Genomic DNA, 23,812 nt, shown 5'->3' with positions numbered 1-23,812 from the left:
AGAGATGGTATTCAGCAGGTTCTGGCCAGTTTTGGAGAACTGGTAGCGGGAATTTTGAGCAGTTTGGAGAACCAGTAAATACCACCTCCGACTGGCGCTGCCCCCATCTATTCTCAGCCTCCCAAATCCTAATGCTTCTAATGGCAGGATCAGCATGGATTGCTCCCCAGACAGCACACACACACACACACAAACAGTAAAAATGCATAGGCCAGATTTTTCCCTTACAGGTGAGGATTGGAGTTTTGCTTGAATCTTTGCTCTGCATAATCGGCAAAAGAATTTCTCCTAAGTGCCCGATTGATACTGGTTCCAGTAACTGGCGTAGATTAGTTTCACATCCTTATGCACAATATACCACATGTTGCCATTTCATATTTAAAGGAGAGCATGCTGTGGGTACATGCGGGTAGGTGCTTTGCTCTGGCAAGATTTCTGTCTGTAGCACAGCTGGGTTTCTGCCGGTTCGCCCTGGATTGGGCCAACCGATAGTGGCAGCGACAGGAGGCTTCGTCCACCTGCCCAGACACTTCTGCCCAAAAGTGTCACGCGCACAAGAGCATACCAGTAGTAAAATAAATTGAAATCCACCACTGGTCTATAGGCAAGCGACAATTTTAAAAAACTGATATATGCTATTGTTGAATGATTTGTTTCGTCTCAAAGGCCTGATAATAAATCATATACATGCGTTCAGTTTTCTTTTCACTACATGCATTCAAATACATGCCTGTAAAGCACTTTTGCTTGCTCTTGGCTCACTGCATTTTCTGATTTTACTACAAGGTGTGGCTACCAGTCACCACAAAGTCAAGGGGTTGAAAGATGTTCCCCACCCAACCCCACCCCTTGCTTTTTCTGCTAAAGCAAGGTCAACCATTTCAACAGATGCCCTCTGACTTTGTTGGCTTAGGTCCAGAAAGGTTCGCTGCAAGATAATTTTGAGCTAAGATGTAGAGCAAGCAATAAATCCATGAAACATTCCGACTGACTCCTTACAGTGTACAAAACCAATTGAAAATAAAAACTGAACAAGAGAAAAAAAATATTACGTCCAAATTGGCTGAGCTGTTAGGATTTCTGGGATCTCAGATTTACAATGTCAGATTTATTACTTTGAAGGCAATAGCAATAGCAATAGCAGTAGACTTATATACCGCTTCATAGGGCTTTCAGGCCTCTCTAAGCGGTTTACAGAGAGTCAGCATATTGCCCCCAACAATCTGGGTCCTCATTTTACCCACCTCGGAAGGATGGAAGGCTGAGTCAACCCTGAGCCGGTGAGATTTGAACCGCTGAACTGCTGATCTAGCAGTAGCCTGCAGTGCTGCATTTAACCACTGCGCCACCTTGGCTCTGAAAGGCCATGAACATGCTTGATTTTATGTTCTCTTATGGTGCCACTTCTTATTCTCCCGTTAGCTATGGCTAGTGAAAACTTTTAAAATACGGGTGTCAAACTCGCTGCATCACATTGCCGTCATGTGATGTTTCACGACATGTTTCCCATTTGGGGAGCTGGGGTGGGCGTGGCCTGTGCATGATGCATCCACCCCGTGCGCTGCCAATTTGACACCCCTGCTTTAAATGGAAGGTTAATTGGTAAATCTCCTAATTTGGTTAAGGATATGTTTAGGCTACCTTGGTCCTGACTTTTTTAATCATATAAAATGTATAGAATAAGCATTAAAAGTAGTTTCTCCTTCAGCTTTTTTTCTATTTAAATGTTAATATTTCTTTAAATACTACTAAAGTTCTTGTTTTATACATTGAACATGTAATTCATTAGTTTTTAATTATTAAAAGACATATGGTTAATCCACTAAAAATAATTAGTTGAATGTCTCAGAAATTGACCAGTTAGTTAACCTATGTTAAAAATACTGGTTATATGGATGGATGGATGGATGGATGGATGGATGGATGGATGGATGGATGGATGAATGAAAGAATGAATGAATGAATGGAAGGAAAGAAGGAAGGAAGGAAGGAAAACAAGCAGGCAAAAAAGAAAGAGAGAGAGAAGAAAGAAAAGAAAAGAAAGAACCTATATGTGGAGGAAGGGAAAATTGATCATTTTCAACTTTAAACAGGAACATATACTAGCAGAAAGAGAAAATGCCCAAACATACAGCAAGAAGGATAAGGAATGAGCTCAGTGAAAAGGAAGTAGAATTGAAGAACCAAAATAGATTGAGAAAGAAAAAAAACTGAAGGAGAATGATCAGTCATGAATTAACTATTAATCAAGATAAGCACATGCTCAGGGCACCAAAAGGAGTAGGACACCCCTGAGATTTTTCCTTTAGATATCATGTCCTTCACTCTTTCATTGCCACATTTGACTATACTTTAGATTCTTGTGATTTTCCTTGAGTGGAATAAGGACAATTCAACTTTAATCTGCCTTCGGCATGGAGATTGACTAAAGTTTAAAAGCTTGGTTGGAATGAATCATCACTTATCACTTGTTTTCATCCCATGGCATGAGAATGTTGCTTCTATCGAGATATACTAGTGCGGCTGCTGTTCTTCAGGGCACTGCTTGGCCTTAATCTGACTCTGAAAAAGATGCTTGATGGAGACAATCAAGATCTGGGACAAGAATGTGTCTGAATGCTTGGAATAAGTGTGGAATTCAGTTTGATCAGCACAGATCAAGAGAGGAGACTAAAGGGTTAAAATAGAGTAGAAGGGTAAAACAGGAGAAAATTTGTAGGATTGGTTTAATAAGCACATTTTTAATAAATTTTATTTATTTCATTTTTTTTTTAAAAGGAGCAAAATGAGGGTTTTGCAGAAAGTGTAACTTATTTAACATTAAATAAATGTTAACATTATTTAACATTTTAATACAAAGGAAAGGAATTTAACAGCATGCAGCATAGATGGGAGTGGCCACACACATCCGTCATCCCTGAACCACTCCTAATTTCCCTTGAAAAACTGAAATGACACCATCAACCAAGAATAAGTACAAGAGAGTTCGTGTTTTTACATTTCATATTCTTAAAACATGGGTCTTCCTTTGGCAGGCACAATGTTTTAATAAGGATGCCATGTAAATGTCAGAACAAGGCAGCTATTGTTTATTATAGCTATTTCCTTTTCCTCTGGATCAGTTTGACATATACGGCTCCTCCATCATTTTAATCCTCTCAAGAGCCTTGTGGGGTAGTATGGGCTGAGAAACAGAGGAAGCTCACCCACTGAATGCAATAGCTGAATTAACCCTTTCCAGTCCAACTCCTAAACTAGATTAGCGACAACAAATAAAATGTAGGGTTTTGCAGAGAAAAGAATGTTATGAGTATGGAGAGTCTCGGCAAATACTCATGCTTTCCATTTATGATACCCTTTATAGGATAACTCACAAAATTATTCCCCACAATTTGTATGCTAGTGCAGAGATAGACACAAAGATAGAGCAGAGTTAAGATATTTGCATATTGTTGTAACAGTCATTATATATTATATCAAGGGTGTCAAACTCAAGGCCCAGGGCCTGAATCCAGCCCATCGGATGCTGAGATCTGGCCCAAGGACCCGGCCCGCGGTGTCTCTGCCAGTGAAAATAAAGCTCGGAAGGGCCGCCCATGCAGGAGGCCATTGCAGCTGAAAATGGCGTTCGGGAGCCCGTTTTCTCTGGCAGCCACAGGCCACGCCCACCCGGGCCCCCTGAGGTCAAACACAACCCTGATGTGGCCCTCAATGAAATTGAGTTTGACACCCTGTCTTATATGATTTTTTAAATGCTTAATGAAAAGTATGCCCACCTGGAAAACTACACTTGCAAGTATTTGTCAATATTAGCATATCAAAATCCCGATGAACTTTTAGATGGATATTTTTCTGATATCTGTATAAACTGGAAGATGTCTTGAAGCAAGTTTAGAAAAAAAAATAATAAGGAATGAAAGCAAAATTGGCATATCCCAAACTAGTTCTAACTGAGGAGTTAGAAAATTGTAGCTGGTAGTTACATACTGTATAACGGAGACAAAGAAAACATACATGGTATCTTTAATTTTATAAGGCGAAAATGTCTATTCCCAAACATTCTACTTACAGAATTCCTGTAAACACAATTTGCTTCCAAATAACACCTATATTAGTCATAAAAGATTTCTTAAAGTCTCTTTGTTAGTCTAAACAGCCCCTTAGATTGTCTTTAATTCTGCTGACGGTGAAGCAAATACCATCAATATATCTGCATTGATTAGATCTATAGGGAGGCAGATAAACCTTGTAATTGTATATTGTACCTACATAAGGAGTCAGGTTCTGAATCACTACTGAAACATTTTGAAATCAACCATTAATCATGGGGGGGGGGGGGTACAAATAAAATTTCTGTATTTGCATTTTGTTTTCCTTAAAAAGAAAGAGATCCTGGCAATTTTAGCACTGACCAGACACACGTAAATGAATTCCCTGCATTGTAATATGAAGAGCCAATGGATTTCATATCTCCTGTGTTGCATTCAAAACGGCTGAACAATTTTTCATCACTCAATAATAAAACTGCCTTCTTTTCTACCTTAAAAGCCATACGACATATTCACTTCATGAAAATTCATGAGGCTGAAACCACTCCTTATTAGACTGGGTGGCCGAATGTGTCCTCTGTTGTGCGAGTGTTTTCAATACCATAAGCCTTGTTCAAATTTCTGTTGTCAACCTGGCGCGTGTTCCTTAACAACAGCCATAATATTTGTGACTTCCACTTCACTCACTTCATTTCCTTCTTACCATTTGGAGGTCATGGTGATCTAATCAACTCAAAGAGGTTTTTATCATATGTCATGCTTACACCTTACGCAGGTCGTTCTATCTTCAGGTTATTATACATTTTGACAAAGCGAAGTTGTAATACATGATTGTGAGCTTTTATTCTACTATGCTTTAAAAAAATTATCTAGGCTTTGTATTTGAATAGAGTTCAGTGATGGGGAAGAACAATGAATTCTAACATGGAGGTTATAAATCAGTAAAGAATTAAATGCACTAAGTCATTGACTGTTTTGATTTAATTTGTTACTTTATTCTGACTAATTTAATCCTATCCTTCAGTCGTTACTGCAGTTCAGTACACAAGGTGAATCTTGCTCTTAGAATTACAGATAAAAGATTAAAGGATCTTCAGAGGATAATTGCAGAGTATGGCAAGGGAGGAAGCTCGCATAACTTTATGTTCTGCTGAGCATTTATATTTATATTAAACAAAGGTAGCAATGCTTTAATTAGCTATCTTTACTTAACTATCAAATGCAACCTAATGGTTGCATCCATACAACATGCTAAACTCTCTTTGGTTAGGATTTCTGTGATTTAGAATAGCATTTGTACAAATAAGTTATCAATCAGTGAAGACCAAAATTGAATCAGAAACCCGTAACAGAAAAGGAGGGTCAAGGAACTACTCAATGCAGAAAATGCAACATTCAGAAAATGCAACATTCTGCATTTGGCTGCAGATAAGACCATTCATCAGTTCCAGGCATCAACTCTTCCATTATTAGTGACACCCAGAAAGAAATGCTTCCTGATGGTCTCATTAAAGGATGACGTGGCTGCTGCATTCCAATACTGCACCCAAAACGACCAAGTATAACTTTGTTTTCTGTTCCTGCCATTTTCCTCCTCCTCCTAGATATTCAATCCTATTGTTATTTATTTGCTATTTATCCATTCCATCTGCATAGTCATCCATCTCAATAAGCAACTCTGAGCAGAGAACAAAATGTAAAGCTATTTCTATTATCCAAAATGCCTGTTGTGAAAAATCAAGGGTTTTTTAAATTTATGGTAAACCTTAAATAAAGCCTTTATATTCCATTTTGTGCAATTCCAAGGATGGTGTATAAATAAAAAATAAATGTGAAAACAGAATTAGGATTTCTATTCAATTCGGGCTTCACCCCAAATCAAGATTGATACAGTCTACAGATTGGACATTAAGATACAAGAAGTCTGCATTATTTTTGGCTCATGCTGAATGTGAACCAGCAACATTTAATCTCCTTGGACAGTGGGGTCAAACTCACTACCTGCAGGTCGGATGTGTCATTTGCTGGCCATGCCAATCCCCAGTTGAGCAAAGTCATAATACATCACATGACAGCAACATGGCTGTGAGTTTGACACCCCTGTCCTAGGACAATTTTTTTGTGAAGCAAGCTGGATGTAGCCTGAGCAGAGAATGATTGTGAAGCAGACAATCTTGTTATGGCCTCCATACTTTAGAATAGAATAGAATAGAATAGAATAGAATAGAATAGAATAGAATAGAATAACAGAGTTGGAAGGGATCTTGGAGGTCTTCTAGCCCAACCCCCTGCCTATGAAGGAAACCTTATACCATTTCAGACAAATGGTTATCCAGCATCTTCTTAAAGACTTCCAGTGTTGGGGCATTCACAACTTCTGGAGGCAATTCTTGTTCCACTGATTCATTGTTCTAACTGTCAGGAAATTTCTCCTCAGTTCTAAGTTGCTTTTCACTTTGATTAGTTTCCACTAATCATTACTTCTTGTAATGCCTTGGAGAATAATTGGACTCTCTCTTCTTTGTGGCAACCCCTGAGATAATGGAACACTGCTATCATATCTCCCCTAGTCCTTCTTTTCATTAAACTAGACATACCCAGTTCCTGAAACCGTTCTTCACAGGTTTTAGCCTCCAGTCCCCCAATCATCTTTGTTGCTCTTCTCTGCACTCTGTCTAGAGTCTCAGCATATTTTTTACATCGTGGTGACCAAAACTGAATCAGTGATGAGATTCAGCCGGTTCGCACTTATTCAGGAGAACCGGTTCATAACTTTCTAAGCAGTTTGGAGAACCGGTTGTTGGAAGAAATCTTATTTTATTTTTTCCCCACTTTACAGGGCTAATCCTGTAAGGAAGGCAGGAAGGAAACATTCTGGTGTTGTTTCTAGCCTAATCTTTATTGCCCTGCTTACAGAAACTGCCTCTCTGGTTAACCCTCATTGCATTGTAACAGCCTAGCTGAAGTGCCCATCGACATTGTCACATGACCACCGAGCTATGCCTACCCAGCTGGTCATTATGGCAGAGAACCGGTGTTAAATTATTTGAATCCCACCTCTGAAGTGAATGCAGTATTCCAAATATATAGTTTAAACTGGCTTAGTCTAATGCATCTACTCAGAAACAAACTCCATGTATTTATTTCAGTGGCACGGCTTCACCTGTGACATGCAAAAACCAAACCAGACAACCAACATTTCACTGTTCCATCATTGTTTTTAAAAGGGGAAAAAAGCTGCTTTCTGCCATTTCCTGCCATAGCTTCCCACCTGCCTCAGAAATGTAGCAGAGTATATCAACCTGTGACTGGAGTGGAAACGGGTTCTGTACCACCGGCCACAGTAGCCAAATGACATGGAGAAGTTTGGTTACAAGGAATTGAAACTCAGTGCGCACACCAGACCTCATGGCTTGAGACAGACCAGAATGAAGACTGCTCCTTTTGATGCTATACTAGGAAACACTGCTGAAAGTTGTTTTAGCTGCTGGCTGGGAGTAATTTGATGATATCAGACATTCCTATTCTCCAAAAATGGTGATTGGCTCATGGTGAGATAAGACGGAAGCATGAATCTACCCACACACTTTCACTTTCCTCATTCATGCATCAGGTTTCAAATCCTGTTTGGGGGGAAGAAAAGGCTTCCTATCTGAAAAATTAGGAAGGTTTTTTTCTTCTTCCCAAGCCTAATTGCAATGCAGGAGAGAGGCTGAAAGAGGTGGGAGGCCAGGCTGCCTTCTCCTGGGAGAGGAGGACACGTTTTTCAAATGGAGAAATAACAGACTGTTCCTGAACACGACCCTCACTTTTTAAGCATCCTTTCCTAGAGAAAAAGGCAGAAGAGTAACACCATCTTCCACAGCAAATTGTTAACATCAAGGCATATTCGCACATCCACTTATAATAAGCCTGACCTAGCTCTACGATCCATTCCCCCCCCCCTTAAATTGTACCTCTGTAAAAACTTTTTCTTGTTTGAGTTACAGGACACTTTATTCTCTCGAGTACAATTACTTAGATCACATTGTTTTCCTGAAGTCCAATCATCTTTTCTTATTTGTGGAATTTTATGATGCTGGACAAGCGGAGAGAATCACAACTGTAACATCTTCCATTTCTAATTTTTCCGTGTCTTCTGTTTTTCCCCCCAATGTTTGTTCTTTCTAACATAAAAAAGACAAGGAAAAATACACAAAAACATGTGGTCCTGAACTTACAACAGTTCATTTAGTGACTGTTTGAAGTTACAAAAGTAACTTATGACTATTTTTCACACTTACAACTGTTGTGGTATCCCCTTGATCATGCAATCAAAATTCAGACACTTGGCAACTGATTCATATTTATGACGGTTGCAGTGTCCTGGGGTCATGTGATCCCCTTCTGACAAGGAAAGTCAATAGGGAAGCCAGTTTGTTTCACTTAACAACCAACTTAACAACAACACTGATTCACTTAACAACTATGGCAAAAAAGGTTGTAAAATGGGGCAAAACTCTCTTAACAAATGTCTCAATGGAAAATTTTGGCCTCAATTGTGTTCGTAAGTCAAGGATTACCTTTAGTGTCACACATTGCTTTGGATTTGATTCATTGCACTAAGAACTGTTGATGTGGAGCAGATGAGAAACGGAGTACAGCACATTTATTAAGTTCCTGATTTTCATTGGTATGTGGGGATTAAATTCAAAAATGGGAAGGCAGATCTAATATCTGAGATATTAAGGCTCATATCCCCCCTAAAATCTGTTTGGTTTGGGATAAATGTTCATTTCTTGGTTCACTTAGATTGGAAAAAGGAAGCAACAATCAACCCTCTAATCCCAAATTTCTGAAACTGAGTTTGTATGCCTGATAGAGGAGTCCATTTTCAAACACTGTTTATATTGATGTAAATAAGGATGATCTTTATATTGTAGGAGGCTATTTCCTCCTGTGAGATTTGGACAAAAGCTCCTTTCTTTTCAATTTGTCTTCTGGTATCTGGTGAGGAGATGACAAAAATATTATCATTATTTTGAAAGTGCAATTACTGATCACTTGATTTACATTTCTGAAATTTCTCATTCAAGAGAATGTGTTCCATTATCTTCAATGCCCAGTAATTGAACTTTGTGATCTAACTGTTGAGAATTATGAGTTTCCATTTGCATTTTTTTCTTTCTGTATAAAATAAAAGTATATCCAGAGTACGTCTGTATAGAATCATACATACTTCTGTGTTTAAACAAATAATTATTAAGTCACCTTCCCATAAGTTAATTGATGCATGTTTCATATGGGATACCTACCTAAAATCTTTTTTAAATTCATAAATATAATCTGATATGGTTTTCAGGAGCTTACGTTGTCATCCTGTGTATATCTAGAAGTAATCTTTCTTAGCAACATTCTGCGATTCATTTAATTCATTTCATGAACCTTATTTGCTATTGCTAACAAGAGACAACAGATCTCTTCGCAAAAGCAGCCTTGATCTATCTCCATTTTCCACTTGCCTACCAGTCAGTATTATTTTCAATATTTTTCAGATAAAGAATGTTTCAAAAGTCATTTTAATACCTCAGAATCTTTTGAAACAGACAAACATTCTGGCTCGAATAGGTCTAATGCACGTTCTAGCTGGCAGTGCCAACTTTATTGAGGCAGAAGACTATGAATTGGGAGTAAAAGGATGCAAACTCTTTGAACTGGCAAAAGAAGAATCAAGCAAGCACATCAACTAAGGACATGTTGACACAGAAGGAATAATGGCTACCCTGAAGAGCCAAAGGGGAATTTTTTTTTTGAAAAGAGCTAAAAAATAGCCTGCTTTTCTTTTGAACATTTATGTACATTGGTGGAGCATGCTGAAAGAATCATAGCCAGTTTTTAAACATCTAGATAACCACAGCCACAAAAGGATTTCTTTCTTTTATTTAAAGAATGGAGAAAATATTTGAAAATAGATAAATGGGCTTAGGAGTTCTTAAAAGGATAGCAAGCATGACCTGCTTGCAAAGGGTCCTATTTTATTGATATATGCAGCTGAAACTCAGCAGATGGCATCTCCTGCTAGAAATTCATTCTCCAGCTGTGCTTTCCCATTTCATTCTTATCCCAGCCTTTTTCTTGTCGATTCTAAAAAGCCTTCTAAAGTTAATAAACAGTTTTTTTAACATAAAGAAAGACACTGAAATATACAAAGTACACAGGGCTTATGTTTGACTTACTTCTTTTTCCTATTGTTACCCTAAATTATTTTACTGGGGCTTGTGGGTCAGAAGACACAGTTGATACCATATATCGGTTATGCTGGTTTATTACTGCTGAGTTTATTTTGAACCTTGACTGCTGTTTATGTACACGTTGTCATTGCCTGTTTTTTTAAATTATTATTATTTTAATGGTTTTTAAAATATATATAGCGTTAACTGTCTAGAGTCATGAATTTGAGATTGCCATATAAATTGAAATATAAATCAACAATGTGAAGAATAAATAATTCAGCCATCATAATTATATCAAGAAAATTTTAGAAGGCTCACAACTTCCGCACAGCCTTGAAGAACTGGCTAGCCCGTCAGGCCTGGGGACAAGGATAGTTGCCCCTCCCGAATGATGAATGTATGTTGTTTGCTATTTTATTATATGTCTCTATGTTTAACGTCTGTATTCCCCCTCCCCGATTTTATGTGAGCCGCCCTGAGTCCCCTCAGGGAAAAGGGCGGCCTACAAATATTAATAAAATCTACAAAAAAAAATCTACAAACTGTAGTAAAGAAGGAAAGAAGAAAGAATAATTATGATTTATCACCTTGATTTAAAATAAACATCTTCCTGCATGATATAAATAAATGCAGTAAGTAATGAATCAAAATATAATTTTGATTCTTGGAATCACACCTTGCAATGTTAAATACATTTTACTTGGAATCATTATAATCAGAAAAATAACTACTAAAAATTTAAGGGAGAATTGCAGCTATTGTGTTAAGTTTTTCTGTGTTTTTTTAAGAACATTAGCCATAAGATGGTACAACAAAGCCTTAAATTAAACTAGCTTTAAAGCAAAGTTGTCGGCTTCGTATAATCTTCCTTTTATGTATTTAATTTTAATTTAAACAAATTTGAAAATGAAACTGATTCACCAAAACTAATCAGTCTCAAACCTGGTTAAATCTTGAACAGAATCCACTACAGTTACCAGGGCTTTAAACTAAATTTAAGCTTACTTATTACTCCCCAAAAGTTAATTGCTTGGTTGGGCCTAGTTAGTGTTTGGACTTGAAACCATTAGTTCTAAACTAGACTAGGAAGTTTAAAAAAACAATTATAAAAAGGCAATGGAAAACTACTCCATATTATTGCCAAGAAAATTACATGGATTTGTCCGTGACATCACCAGAAGTCCACCTCAACTTAAAGGACTTTATCTGTTGTTGTTGTTGTTGTTGTTGTTGTTGTTGTTGTTGTTGTTGTTGTTGTTTTGGTCTTTGTAGGGCTTAGATTGAGAATTTTATTTCTTTTTTATGACTTGGTTGCAATGTGCTTTATAAAATACATTACATGAATAAAAAAACACCATGGACTCTGATATAGAAATAGAAAAAATGTTTTAATACACTTTTATCACAGTTACTAAGACTTAAAAAAAATGAAAGCCAGAGTTTGTGGAGTTCAGTTTGTTCAAAAACTCAAAGTTACAATCAGCACTATTACCGTTCCATTATTTGAAAAATAACTTGTATATGTTAACTCAGCTGGGTTTAGAGGATAGGTGTATCACTGGGGCCTCTTAACAGCTTGGAAAGCAGCTATCTGGATTACTCTAACACGCTCTACATGGGGCTGCCCCTGAAGAGTGTCCGAAGACTACAGCTAGTCCAGAATGCAGCCGCGCGAGCGATAATGGGTGTACCGAGGTACACCCATGTTACACCTATCCTCCGCGACCTGCACTGGCTTCCTATCAGTCTCCGGACTCGCTTCAAGGTGCTAGTTGTTACTTTTAAAGCCCTACATGGTATCGGACCTGGCTACCTGAGAGACCGCCTCCTGCCATTTTCCTCCCAACAACCAATAAGATCACACAGGTTGGGCCTCCTCCGGGTGCCGTTGACCGGACAATGCCGGTTGGCGGCTCCCCGAGGAAGGGCCTTCTCTGTAGCTGCACCGGTCTTCTGGAACGAGCTTCCTGCTGACATCCGGACCATCCTCCCGGCCTTCCGTAAAGCGACTAAGACCTGGCTGTTCCGGCAGGCCTGGGGCTGTTGAGTATTCCAGCCCCATTTGATGAAATGGATGCTGTGTTGATTTTAATTTTGTAATTTTAAATGTTTTAAATGTTTTTATTTGTTGTTTTTATTTGTTGTGAGCCGCCCAGGGTCCCTAGGGAGTGGGCGGCATACAAATACCATTAAAGTTTGAAAGTATTATTTCTTCCTCATTTAAGCCACTAGATATTACTGAGAAAGGAGAATGGCTCATAGGATGTGGTATTTGTATTGTTTTGTAGCTAATATTTCCTTTTAACTCATGACTTCATTAGAAGACCATCCAGCGTAGTTTCATTTTGAAGGGGTACCTTTTCAGATCTGACTTCTGTTTAAAATATCTGAGCCAGGGTCACTTAAAAAGGTGACCTTGCTTCAGTCACTCTCGCTCAGTGGGGTTGTGGTGGGGAAAATAGGAGGAGGAAGGTGTGTCATTTATGTTTGCTGCCTTAATTAATTTGTAAAAATAATAAAGCTGGGAAATAAATACATATTATTCTTGAGGTAAAACATAAAAATTGTGACCCGACAAATGCGCGCACGACAAAAGCGTGCCGACGAAACTGCGGTGAGAAAACCATGACGTCATAAATGCGCCCACAACAATGCGCCAACAAAACTGCGCCCACAAAAGCGCGATTTCAGTTAAGGTAAGGGTTAGATTCAGGGTTAGGTTTAGGGATTTCACTTAAGGTAAGGGTTAGGTTTAGGGTTAGGGTTAGGTTTAGAACTCGCAGTTATTACTTGTTTGTTGAAGGCACGCTTTTGTCGGCGCGCTGTTGTCGGCGTGCTTCTGCGCTCATTCGTCGGCGCAATTTAGAACTCCCTGTTTTCTCGGTGCAGTTTTGTCGGTCGCGCTTTTGTCGCGCACGCATTTGTCGGTGAACCCATAAAAATATGATTTCATTCATGATGGCATTTGTGGACCTTTAATCAAGTGGTACAAGGCCCAGTTTGGTGTAGTAGTTAAGGCATCAGGCTAGAAACCAAGGGACCATGAGGTCCAACTTAGAGCCTGCTGTATTACCTTGAGCCAGTCACTTTTTTTCAGCCCTAGGAAGGAGGTAATGGCAAACCATTTCTGAAAAACCTTGCCAAGTAAACAGCAGAGACTTACTTGTCCAGGCAAGTCTCAACACAATTGACCAGAATTTGGGGAGAGGGAGTGACGACCAGTGGTACTACTTGAGTACCAGTTCCCGGATCAATCATTTTCTTCAACAAAAGCCTGAAATAAAAGACTTTGCAGAGATGTCTCAGCCCCATTTGAGCAACCCACATCTAGCAACCCACATTTCAGAGGATCTGGATATTTATTGCTCTGTGAAGGAAGAGCTGTAGCATTTCAGATGTTGCTAGATTTTAAGCCTCCAGCATCCCTCATGATGAGCCATGCTAGATGAGGTTGTACTTTAGCAACGTCTGGAACATCAGAGTTTTCTTACACCTTCTAGAGCCGAGGTGGCGCAGTGGTTAGGGTGCAGCACTGCAGGCCACTTTAGCTGACTGTTATCTGCAGTTCAGCGGTTCTAATCTCACCGGCTCAGGGTTGACTCAGCCTTCCATCCTTCCGAGGTGGGTGAAATGAGGACCCAGAGTGTGGGGGGCGATATGCTGACTCTGTAAACCGCTTAGAGAGGGCTGAAAGCCCTATGAAGCGGTATATAAGTCTAACTCCTATTGCTATTGCTATTGCTATTCTGTAAATGCTTTAATCATTCTAAAATACATCAACCAAGGCTTTCCTATTCTGACCACCATCCATTAGAAATTCGGAGCACTCTAAAACTCTGGGTAATTTGGTTGGAGCAATGGACAAAAGGCCCTGCTTCAATAGAATGCATCATTGTAAAAACTAGAGGAAATATTGACAAGACTGTAGTATCCCCATTTGTTTGGGGTTTTTTTAGAAAATGCCTAACACACTTTTGCACTTCTTTTAAAGATGCTGTTTTCTGCAAGTTTAGAAAAGAGAGAAAGGTTCTCATTTTCCCCCTTGAATTTTATACGTGGCAATCTTTCCAAAATTTATTTCCTCTCGATGATGCACAAGTGAAAGAAATACAATCTTATTAAACATCTCTGTTATGGGATTTTAAATTAATAGAGACCCATATAGGAGTTAGGAATCATTATTTTCTTATATTGGTCTTCTTGATTATTACTCTTCTTAGAGTGAGAAGCATTTTTTTTTAATTTTATTTTTTTATTACATAAACCACACATACACACAATAATAAAATTAAAAAAACACACACACACAGACTAAAAAAAACATTATCACATACAGCATGTCGTTTGGTTACAAGTGTTTTAACATTTATCATTCTTATATATTTATTATTTCATTTAATAGGTTATAATATACTGTTTGGGTTGCTTTGTTTACCATCCCTTCCTCCTGTTGTAACACCACCTTATTTTCCCTTTCTTTTCTCCCTCCCTCCCTTCTCTACTTTCTTCCTTCCTCCTCTCCTTTCCCTTCCTTCTTCCTGTACCTTTCTCCTACTCCCGCTCTTCCTCTTCCCCTTTCTACCTTCTCTCCTCCTCCTTTCCATCCTCCTCTCCTTACCTCTTTCTTTTCACCCTCTCTCCCTTCTCTATTTTCTTCCTTCCTCCTCTCCTTCCCCTTCCTTCTTCCCTTACCTCTCCTTTACTCCTGCTCTTTCCCTTCCTACCCTTTCTCCTTCCTTTTCTCTCCCTTCCATCCTCCTTTTCTTTCCCTTTCCCTTTCTCCCTCCCTCCCTTCTCTACTTTCCTCCTTCCTTCTCTCCTTCCCCTTCCCCAGAGTGAGAAGCATTTTTAGCAACACACGTGGCAGGATGTTGAGAATGTTTTTTTTTCCTATTGGTACATTTTAACATCTTATTCAGGGGTGGTATACACTTACTTTCCCTACCAGTTCGCAAATATGAGTGTGCCCGCTTAAGAGCTTGCTTTGCTCTCATGCGCCACCTCTGCGCATGAACAGATCATTCCACACATGCGCTTTTGGTGAAAAAGGGGCCTAAATCAGGTGCCATAGAGCCGAGCACAGGTGGGCGGAGCCACCCACAATTTTAGCTACTGGTTCAGGCGATCCGGTCCGAACCGGTAGAATTCCTCCTCTGATCTCATTCCAGCTAAAGTCCCCCACTAAGTTGTAGGTTGCAGATTGACCTGGGCCAGCTAAACTCTGGTGGAAAATTTCTCTCTGCTGTCAGGGATCTCTGGGTTCATCTAAAGCAGTGTTTCTCAACCTGTGGGTCGGATCACCATTTCACAGGGGTTGCCTAAGGCCATCAGAAAACACATATTTTCAAAAAAATACGGAAAACATAATCTTATCGTTGGGGGTCACCACAACATGAGGAACTGTATTAAAGGGTCGTGGCATTAGGAAGGTTGAATCCCACTGATCTAAGGGCACAGTGCTATGAACAGCACCACCATTAAACCTCTCACAACACCTTGGTGTAGCCTGGGTCATGGGCATTGTAGGAAATCAATGCAATAGCTAGACTCAATGACTGTGTTACTCAGGACACAAGAAGAGGGGTTATTGTTGTTGTTGTTTTAACCAGCAGATCCTGTTAGATCTCTGCAGTGAGACACTATTAATTTGCTGGTCCCACTTCTCACTCCAATCTCCCTCACAAACTTGTGCTAACATGGAGGAAAGAATGTAACTTTAAGATCCTAGAGAAAAAGTGGGATATTAATACATGAGTAAATGAAGAAATAGTTAGGGAGAACATTGAAACGAATGTGGTGGGGCAAACAATGTGGTAATTCGGAAGGATTGCAAAGTGCCAGGCTCTCAATAGTAACTTTATGATAAGGGAGAGCTTTGAATGATTGTTTGGTTTCTCTGCCTTTCTAATGTGATGTGTACTCAACAAAAGAAAAAGAAAAATAGAATATATGGTTAGAAGCCATAAATTAACATTTAAACAGTTTCACAAAGGCCTGGGGAAAGAGGCACGTTTAACTCATTTTCTAATGGGATAATACTGGTTAGTACCTTCTGTGTGGTTATGTGTCAGAAAAAGAAACCTTTGATCCCAGGGTCACTTCAAAGAGATATTTCCTGTGGATCAGTGATTCTCAACCTTTTCTTCACCATGGACCCCTTTTTAATTCCTTTTCTGGCCACAAATCATGACCTGTGATGAAATTCATTTTTTTTTTACTACAGGTTCTATGGGCGTGGCTTGGTGGACATGGTGTGACTTGATGGGTGTGGCTTGGTGGGCGTTGGCAGGGCAATGATACTGCAAAATCTCCATTCCCATCCCACCCCGGGGGGGAAGGATACTGCAAAATCTTCTTCCCCACCCCATTCTGGGACCAGCAAGAGGTGGAATTTGCCGGTTCTTCGAACTACTCAAAATTTCTGCTACCAGTTGTCCAAACTACTCAAAATTTCTGCTACCGGTTCTCCAGAACCTGTCAGAACCCGCTGGATTTCAGCCCTGCCACTGACACCCCACCCCACCCCCACCCCCTGCAAGGCTTAACTCAAGATGACATTGTCCCCCCCACCCAAGGGGTCCACCCAGTTGAGAACCACTGTTACAGATCATAAAGTCTAGACAGTTTTGTAAGAAAGGAGATGGTCCCAAGACAGTTGGATTACAAACCATCTCGTCCTTTAATGATCAATTCCAAAGATGTGGTAAGCAGTTGGCCACGAGGACACTATTTATCTGATCCGCAATAATGTTGAATGTTGAATGTTGATTTTATTTATATGCCGCCCTTTTCCCCCGAAGGGGACTCAGGGCGGCTCACAACTCAACTAGGGAAGGGGGATACAAACAAGAATTTAAAACGACATAAAAAACAATGCATAATTAAAACACAACAGTCATACCAATTCAAGACGGGGGCCAACCATCTTGCCTCAACAACAAAAACCATCAGGCCTTTTCTGAGGATAGCCCCCATAGTAAGCCTGTTATAAGTGGGAATAACTCTTGCCAAAACAGGCTGCACCAGCTATAATTATGCAGAGGTACAGATGCTACCTGCAAATTGAGTAAGAGCCGTGGGTCAGGAGGCCTTCCCAGACCACAGAGCTGCTCTTTCAGAAAATCCACCCCCCCCCCCCAAGGCAGAGGGAGCTTCAGGCTGCCTCTCCTTATTTACCTACGGTGCCCTTTGCCTTGTTCATGACTGAACTTTCCTTTCGTCTCTGCCCTAGAGATAAATTAGGCAAGAGGAAAAGTATCTCCCGGACTAATTTATGTGGCAAGAGTAGAAGTGAAAGTCAGAATATGAGAACTTGGGAAATGCAACACATTCTCTGATGGGAAGGTTCCTATGTGCTCGATCAACTTCTTGAAAAATGTTCTCTTTTGGTTTTATTTTCAGAAATGAATATCCTGTTTATTCATATCCATGACAGGCAGAGCAACACACAATCTCCTCTTTCACAAAAAGAGGCACCTTTTCCGGCTGAAAAGCGCAGACAATGTCCTTGCAACGGGAGATGCGATAGATGTACAAGCAGTCCTCAACTTACAACCACAATTGAGCCCAGAATTTATGTTCTTAAGTGAGAAATGTGTCAAGTGAGTTTTCTCCATTTGACAACTTTTTCCTCACACTTGTTCAGTGAATCACTGCAGTTCTTAAATTAGTAACATGGTTGTTAAGTGAATCTGGGTTTCCCCACTGACTTTGCTTGTTAATAGGGCGCAAAAGGGGATCCCGTGACTCCAGGATTCAGCAACCGTCATATCTCTGAGTTAGTTAAGCATCCGGATGTAAATCACCTCACCATAGGGAAGCTGCAACAGTCATAAGTGTGAAAAATGGTCATAAGTCACTTTTTTCAGTGCCATTGTAACTTTTAAATGAGCTGTTGTAAGTCTGTACAAACACACGGAAGAAGGCCAACAGGCAAAATGATAATTGAGGGAGGAAAAAGATACTTTCTTCCTTGCTTCTCAGTTATGAAGCAAATGTATCTTGAAACATGGTTTCTGTCTCTTAGGTGATAACGAGCATTCCTACAACAGCAATTTGTTAGGATATCCTGGATATCTCTTGTCAGGCAGGCAAAGCAGATTGCAACCTGGTTTCTGAAGAAAATCATTACTGCATATCTTTCCCTGTTGGGCATCGTATGAAGTCACCATTCAGGGAAGCTGCAGAAATAAACCCTGGGCTGCATCAGCAAGAGAAACGGTTGAGGAAGAAACACAATTTTCTCCTATGTTGTTGTATATATTTGCTTTCATACCACAATCACTCAAGCCTTATATTATCTCTCTTGATGACCAGTTTAATAAGGAGATGGCCAATTCAATCGGTGTTGAACAAGACAGTTGGGAAGAAAGAAAGGTGTTCATTTTAATGCTCACTTTCTCATTTCAATATGCAACAACAAGTAAACAGACTTCTTTGAAATGTGTCCTTTTCTGAATTTAGCTGTCCCATTCTCCAATAACAAAAAAAAAGAGCAAGAAGCACAATGGGTACGAACAGTCTTAGTACTGCCATGTGCTCATTACGGCTGTTTTAATAAGCATATAAGAATAATATTTGGACAAATATGTCAGGAAAAAAAATGTTCTGTTTGCAGTTTGTTTTTTGATTGTTTATTTGATATGCTTTATTTGTTATAAATTCCATAGAAGGGATTTTACTCAATTTTATATTCTCATTTTTCTATATTTTATGATGCAATTATATTTTGCCAAAAACATAAACTGCATATATATACTGCCTAACACATCTGCCTAAGATGTAATACAGCACAGGTTCGATTCCCAGTAAGGGTATGGCTAGCTGATGAGAGCTAAATAGCTTGATATAGATCTATACTAGTCTCCCTTTATTTATTTATCAGCACAAATACAACATACATACATACATACATACATACATACATACATACATACATACATACGTGTGTGTGTGTGTGTGTGTGTGTGTTTGGTTGTTTTTTTATTTGTGCTGATAAATAAATAAAGGTATTTAGCTCTCATCAGCTAGCCATACCCTTACTGGGATTCGAACCTGTGCTGTGTTGCATCTTAGGCAAAGGTCTTAGCCATTATGCCACAGGTCTCCTCCTTATCAGCTGAAGCCAGGGAAGAAGGTATATATTTAGTGTCACAACCCCTGGTAAGCCCCAATTATGGGAGGAAGCTAACTGCTTCCATCATCTGTCAATCGGCTCGTCACAAGAGTCCATCACGACAGAAACCCAATATTTTTACTGTTGCCTTTGTTATATTTGTGTTTTTTTATTTTTTTTATTTGTGCTGATAAATAAATAAAGGGAGACTAGTATAGATCTATTTCAAGCTATTTAGCTCTCATCAGCTAGCCATACCCTTACTGAGATTCGAACCTGTGCTGTGTTGCATCTTAGGCAAACGTCTTAGCCTTTATTTATTTATCAGCACAACCAAAAAAACACAAATATAACAAAGGCAACAGTAAAAACATTGGGTTTCTGTCGTGATGGACTCTTGTGACGAGCCGAATGACAGATGATGGAAGCAGTTAGCTTCCTCCCATAATTGGGGCTTACCAGGGGTTGTGACACTAAATACATACATATATATATATATGTATGTATACATACATACATACATACATACATACATACATACATACATATACACACATTTGCAAATCTTTATAAAATGGTGCAGAGAGAAAATTTTCAGGATTAAAACAATAAAAAGAAGCTGAAATTTCAATACTGATACTCTTATTCAGGAAACCTGTGTCAGTGCTGGACTTTCAGATTCTTTTTTTCAATTTTAAAATCTTGAACAGATTCACTCATAAAACAGGCATAAATACGTTCAGAATAAATACGTTCAAAACACCACCTTCATGTATTAAAACAAAACAAAACATGGAACATTTTAACAGATGTTGAATCATGGTGGTCTTATTTTGACATATTAATATTTTAAATTTTAATATTAACATTTCAAAAATGTTTTTTTCATTTTTATTCACACCTTAAAAAGTGAATTATACTAAGTAGTAAATGTTCACAGAAGAATAAGATTTCCTCCTTCTACACCCCCTCCCCAGCGCCCAAATACAGATGTATACAAATTGTTTTTTAAAATTTTGTAGCAATTTTATCAAGTTGCAAATTAAGCTCAAATGAATCTACTTAGCATTTGCTGTAGACAACAAAAGCAGAATCACCCGGACAGAACTATGCATTAGAAAGAAACGTGGAGCTCTTCATTATCAAACTCTCTTTACAACATTAATTTGGCAAGAAGGAAATGGCATGTTGGATGAAGAATCATTACTGAGAATGCCCTACTAGCCTTTTAGATGGAAACAGCTTGTGCATGAATCGATCATGCGAGGACCTTACATACCGTGTCACCTATTGTGAAACTTCTGTAACTCTTACATTTCCATATCCAGGCAGATAAAAAGTTATCACAATGTCTTTATTCCAGAATTAAATCTGCTCTCATTGGTTGTAATATTAGGATTATTTTTTTTAAAGTCCATATAAAGGTACTCCTTGACTTACAACCACATTTGAGACCGAAATGTCTGTTGCTTAGTGCGACATTTGTTAAATGAATGTCGCCCCATTTTACCGCCTTTCTTGCCACAGTTAAGTCAATCACTGCACGTGTTAAATTAATGACACGGTTCTTAAATGAATCTGGCTGCCCCATTGACTCTGCTTGTCAGAAGGTCACAAAAGGGGATCACGTGAAACTGGGGCACTGCAACCGTCATAAATATGAATCAGATGCCAAGCATCTGAATTTTGACAAGGGGGATGCTGCAATGGTCGTAAGTGTGGAAAATGGTCATAAGTCACCTTTCCCACTTTTTCAAACAGCCGTTAAATGAACTGTTATAAGTCTGCGTTTTATGAGCAGCTGTGAATGTATTAGCTAACACTTTACAGATATTCTGGTGCAAATTTTGAAGTCTCCCTTTGCCTTGTTTCTTAAATGGACAGTGCACTTTTGTGATCAGGCTGGACATCATCCGTGGAAAGAAAAGCCAAAAAAAGCCCCAAGCCACCAGTACCACCAAAGGCAGAAGAGGTAAACTGTGGGACCTCAATATTTACTAACCGTTTGAGGAACTGTTGAAGTTAAGCAATGGGAATGAGAATTCTTAAAAGATGGAGGCCAATGTTCTATTCAGTAAAACATTCAGGAGGAAACAGATTTAGAATCTGGCTGCTAGTCCTAGCTTGCAAAAATATGCAGACATATACTTTCGAAGAGGATTCAGATAAAGGTCAATCCATCCTTACATACAGCATCACTACAAATCAAGCCATGAGCATCTTCTCACCAGCTAGACGTAAAAGATGCATTGGACACATACTTCTATCAAGTGAAGCGGTTTTCTTCCTGTGAATAATAAGCTTTTTGGCTTATTATATTTTTGCCTGAATCCAAAATGGTCATCTTTGGGGTTCCCAAGGAACTGAGAGTTATACGGTACAATAAGTTCAGGTTTCCAGACACTCAAAATGGTTCACACCTTGGTTAAGTGCAATTGAAATAAAATGGCAGAACAGTACAGGATGACTTGTTAACTAACTAAGACACGTAGCCCAATCAGTGGGCGAACATGCATAAAATAAGATTTCTAATCTGCGACATCATAAAAATAGTGAGCAGTCACGACTGCATAAAATGAAAAATATAGATGTGTCACCCATTACAGACTATATCTATATGCAACGTATCGGCATCATTTATAATCTGATGATGATTTTAACTAAAGAAAAACAAAAAAATATATGTGATGCAGTAGAGCTTGAAATCTGAGGAACTAAATACAGGATCTGAGATTAGGGAGTGGCTCAAAATGTAATGCAGAAGTCCATCTTAAAGCAGGGGAAATTCACTGTAACATTATTGCTTAAACAAACATGTGAAAAAACTGTGTAATTGTATAACATCCAAATGTGAATCTATTGAGCTACATATCATTCTAAGGAATATCAGCATTAGGATTGCAATTTTAAATGTTCTTCACACAAAAAAGCCCACATTTTAAGCACACTGTGGTGTGAACACTTTCATGGTTAGCACAACCCAAAGACCACATAAGCAATGAAGGAAGACCTTAACCCCTGGTGGACATCCTCAGATGCCGTGTGGGGGGAAAAAATAACTAAACCACATGGTTCAGATCCCAAAGGATGAAGTTATCTGGGATAAAAAGAAAGTTCCCCATGAGAAGGAAACTACTTCCATGTGGACACATCTGCTTTCTCGAATGTTGCCGGAGTGTTTAGAGATCGTTCCTGCATGCTACTTGTTTATATAACTCAAGGTTGCACCTGAATTTTACTCAGCCAAATGGTGTTGCTTAGTTTAAGGTTCTTGATGATTGTAGAACTGTGCAACTCAAAAAGAGGGATATCACGGCCTAAGACTTTTTAAGATTATGGCCAACTCAAAAGCTTGAGAACTTGACTTTCAGTTTTAGAGCCAATTATTTGATGAGACTGATTCAAGGCAACATAATGCTGTTGCTACAATTACCAAGAGAACCTGTGGTATCAAAACAAATAAAGGCACCTACCATTTATGAAAACTTCCATGTCCACAAGAGCCAGGCCAAACACCAAGAGTTCTACCCACAAAAACATGGTTATATCCAGGGATTATATGTATCCTTACAAAACAGCATGTGGATGTCTGTCTCTGGAAAGTAAAATAAAAGTTATTGTTCCCTATGAAAGTCGTGCAAAATCTCCAACATCAAAATGTAGAAGAAGGCTGCACGCATACATTGAAACACGTCCTTATAATCCAAGAAGCAGCTTCCTCTGTCAAGCAAAACTTAACTACTGACAGCCCCACTCTAGAGCAAAGTGGTGTCAGTTTTGCTCACTTCTCTAAAACCACTTTTTCTTCTTTCTTCAGTTTCCAGGAAGTAACAAAGAGGTTTTTTTTTTCTCCCTAAAGTTATCGCACTGCTGTTCTGATATCCTACTTAAGAAGCAATTGCTTCTGTAGAATTCAATGTTGAAGTAATTTTAAGTACTCTTGCCCTTGATCAAAGAAAAAATAATAAAAACCCCGCTATTAAAAAATAGAATAAGGCAGACTTTTCTATGATATAATATAGTGACAAGTTTAAAAACAAGCTTACACTAAATTATCTACTTTTTTTCTTTAAAGTACTTACTAGTAAAGTAAATGAAGTAACTGTGTTACAATTCTCATTTGTGATCAAGGAAACTAGCTAGGGTTAGAGACATTATAGTACAACATAAGAAGAAATTAGCCTGGGAGATAATTTAAGAATCACTCCTCTAAATTAGATATATGCAACTTTTTTTTTAGACCAAAATCCCTTTTGGGCCTCCACATAGTAATAGTAGGTCTGCCTTCCAGAAATGAATGAGCTTTGGGGGGTGGGGGGAATCAAACTAAATTTAAATTTAATTATATTTATATTAGCATGCATCTAAGGTCTTTTTTCTGTTACAGTACAGTAGGAACTTCTAGAGCAGTGTTTCTCAACCTTAGCAACTTGAAG

General features: G+C 38.9%; 1 protein-coding gene across 1 annotated transcript in view; it reads right to left on the bottom strand.

The window, feature by feature from the left end:
* PTPRC (protein tyrosine phosphatase receptor type C) overlaps nt 1-23,113 on the bottom strand; it is a 90,931-nt gene extending 67,818 nt beyond the window's left edge. Inside the window, exons 1-2 of the mRNA XM_087719172.1 lie at nt 23,059-23,113; nt 22,850-22,971 (exon numbers count right to left, since the gene is read on the bottom strand). Coding sequence (XP_087575298.1) covers nt 22,850-22,916 — 67 coding nt within the window. The 5' untranslated portion in view covers nt 22,917-22,971; nt 23,059-23,113. The remainder of the gene's footprint in view (nt 1-22,849; nt 22,972-23,058) is intronic.
* Nucleotides 23,114-23,812: the final 699 nt, after the last annotated feature.

The sequence above is a fragment of the Thamnophis sirtalis genome, unplaced genomic scaffold (assembly GCF_051295495.1).
Source record: "Thamnophis sirtalis isolate CommonGarterSnake01/CBP01778 unplaced genomic scaffold, rThaSir2_p1.2 scaffold_7, whole genome shotgun sequence".
NCBI lineage: Eukaryota > Metazoa > Chordata > Lepidosauria > Squamata > Natricidae > Thamnophis > Thamnophis sirtalis.
This window is presented reverse-complemented; position numbering and strand designations above follow the sequence as displayed.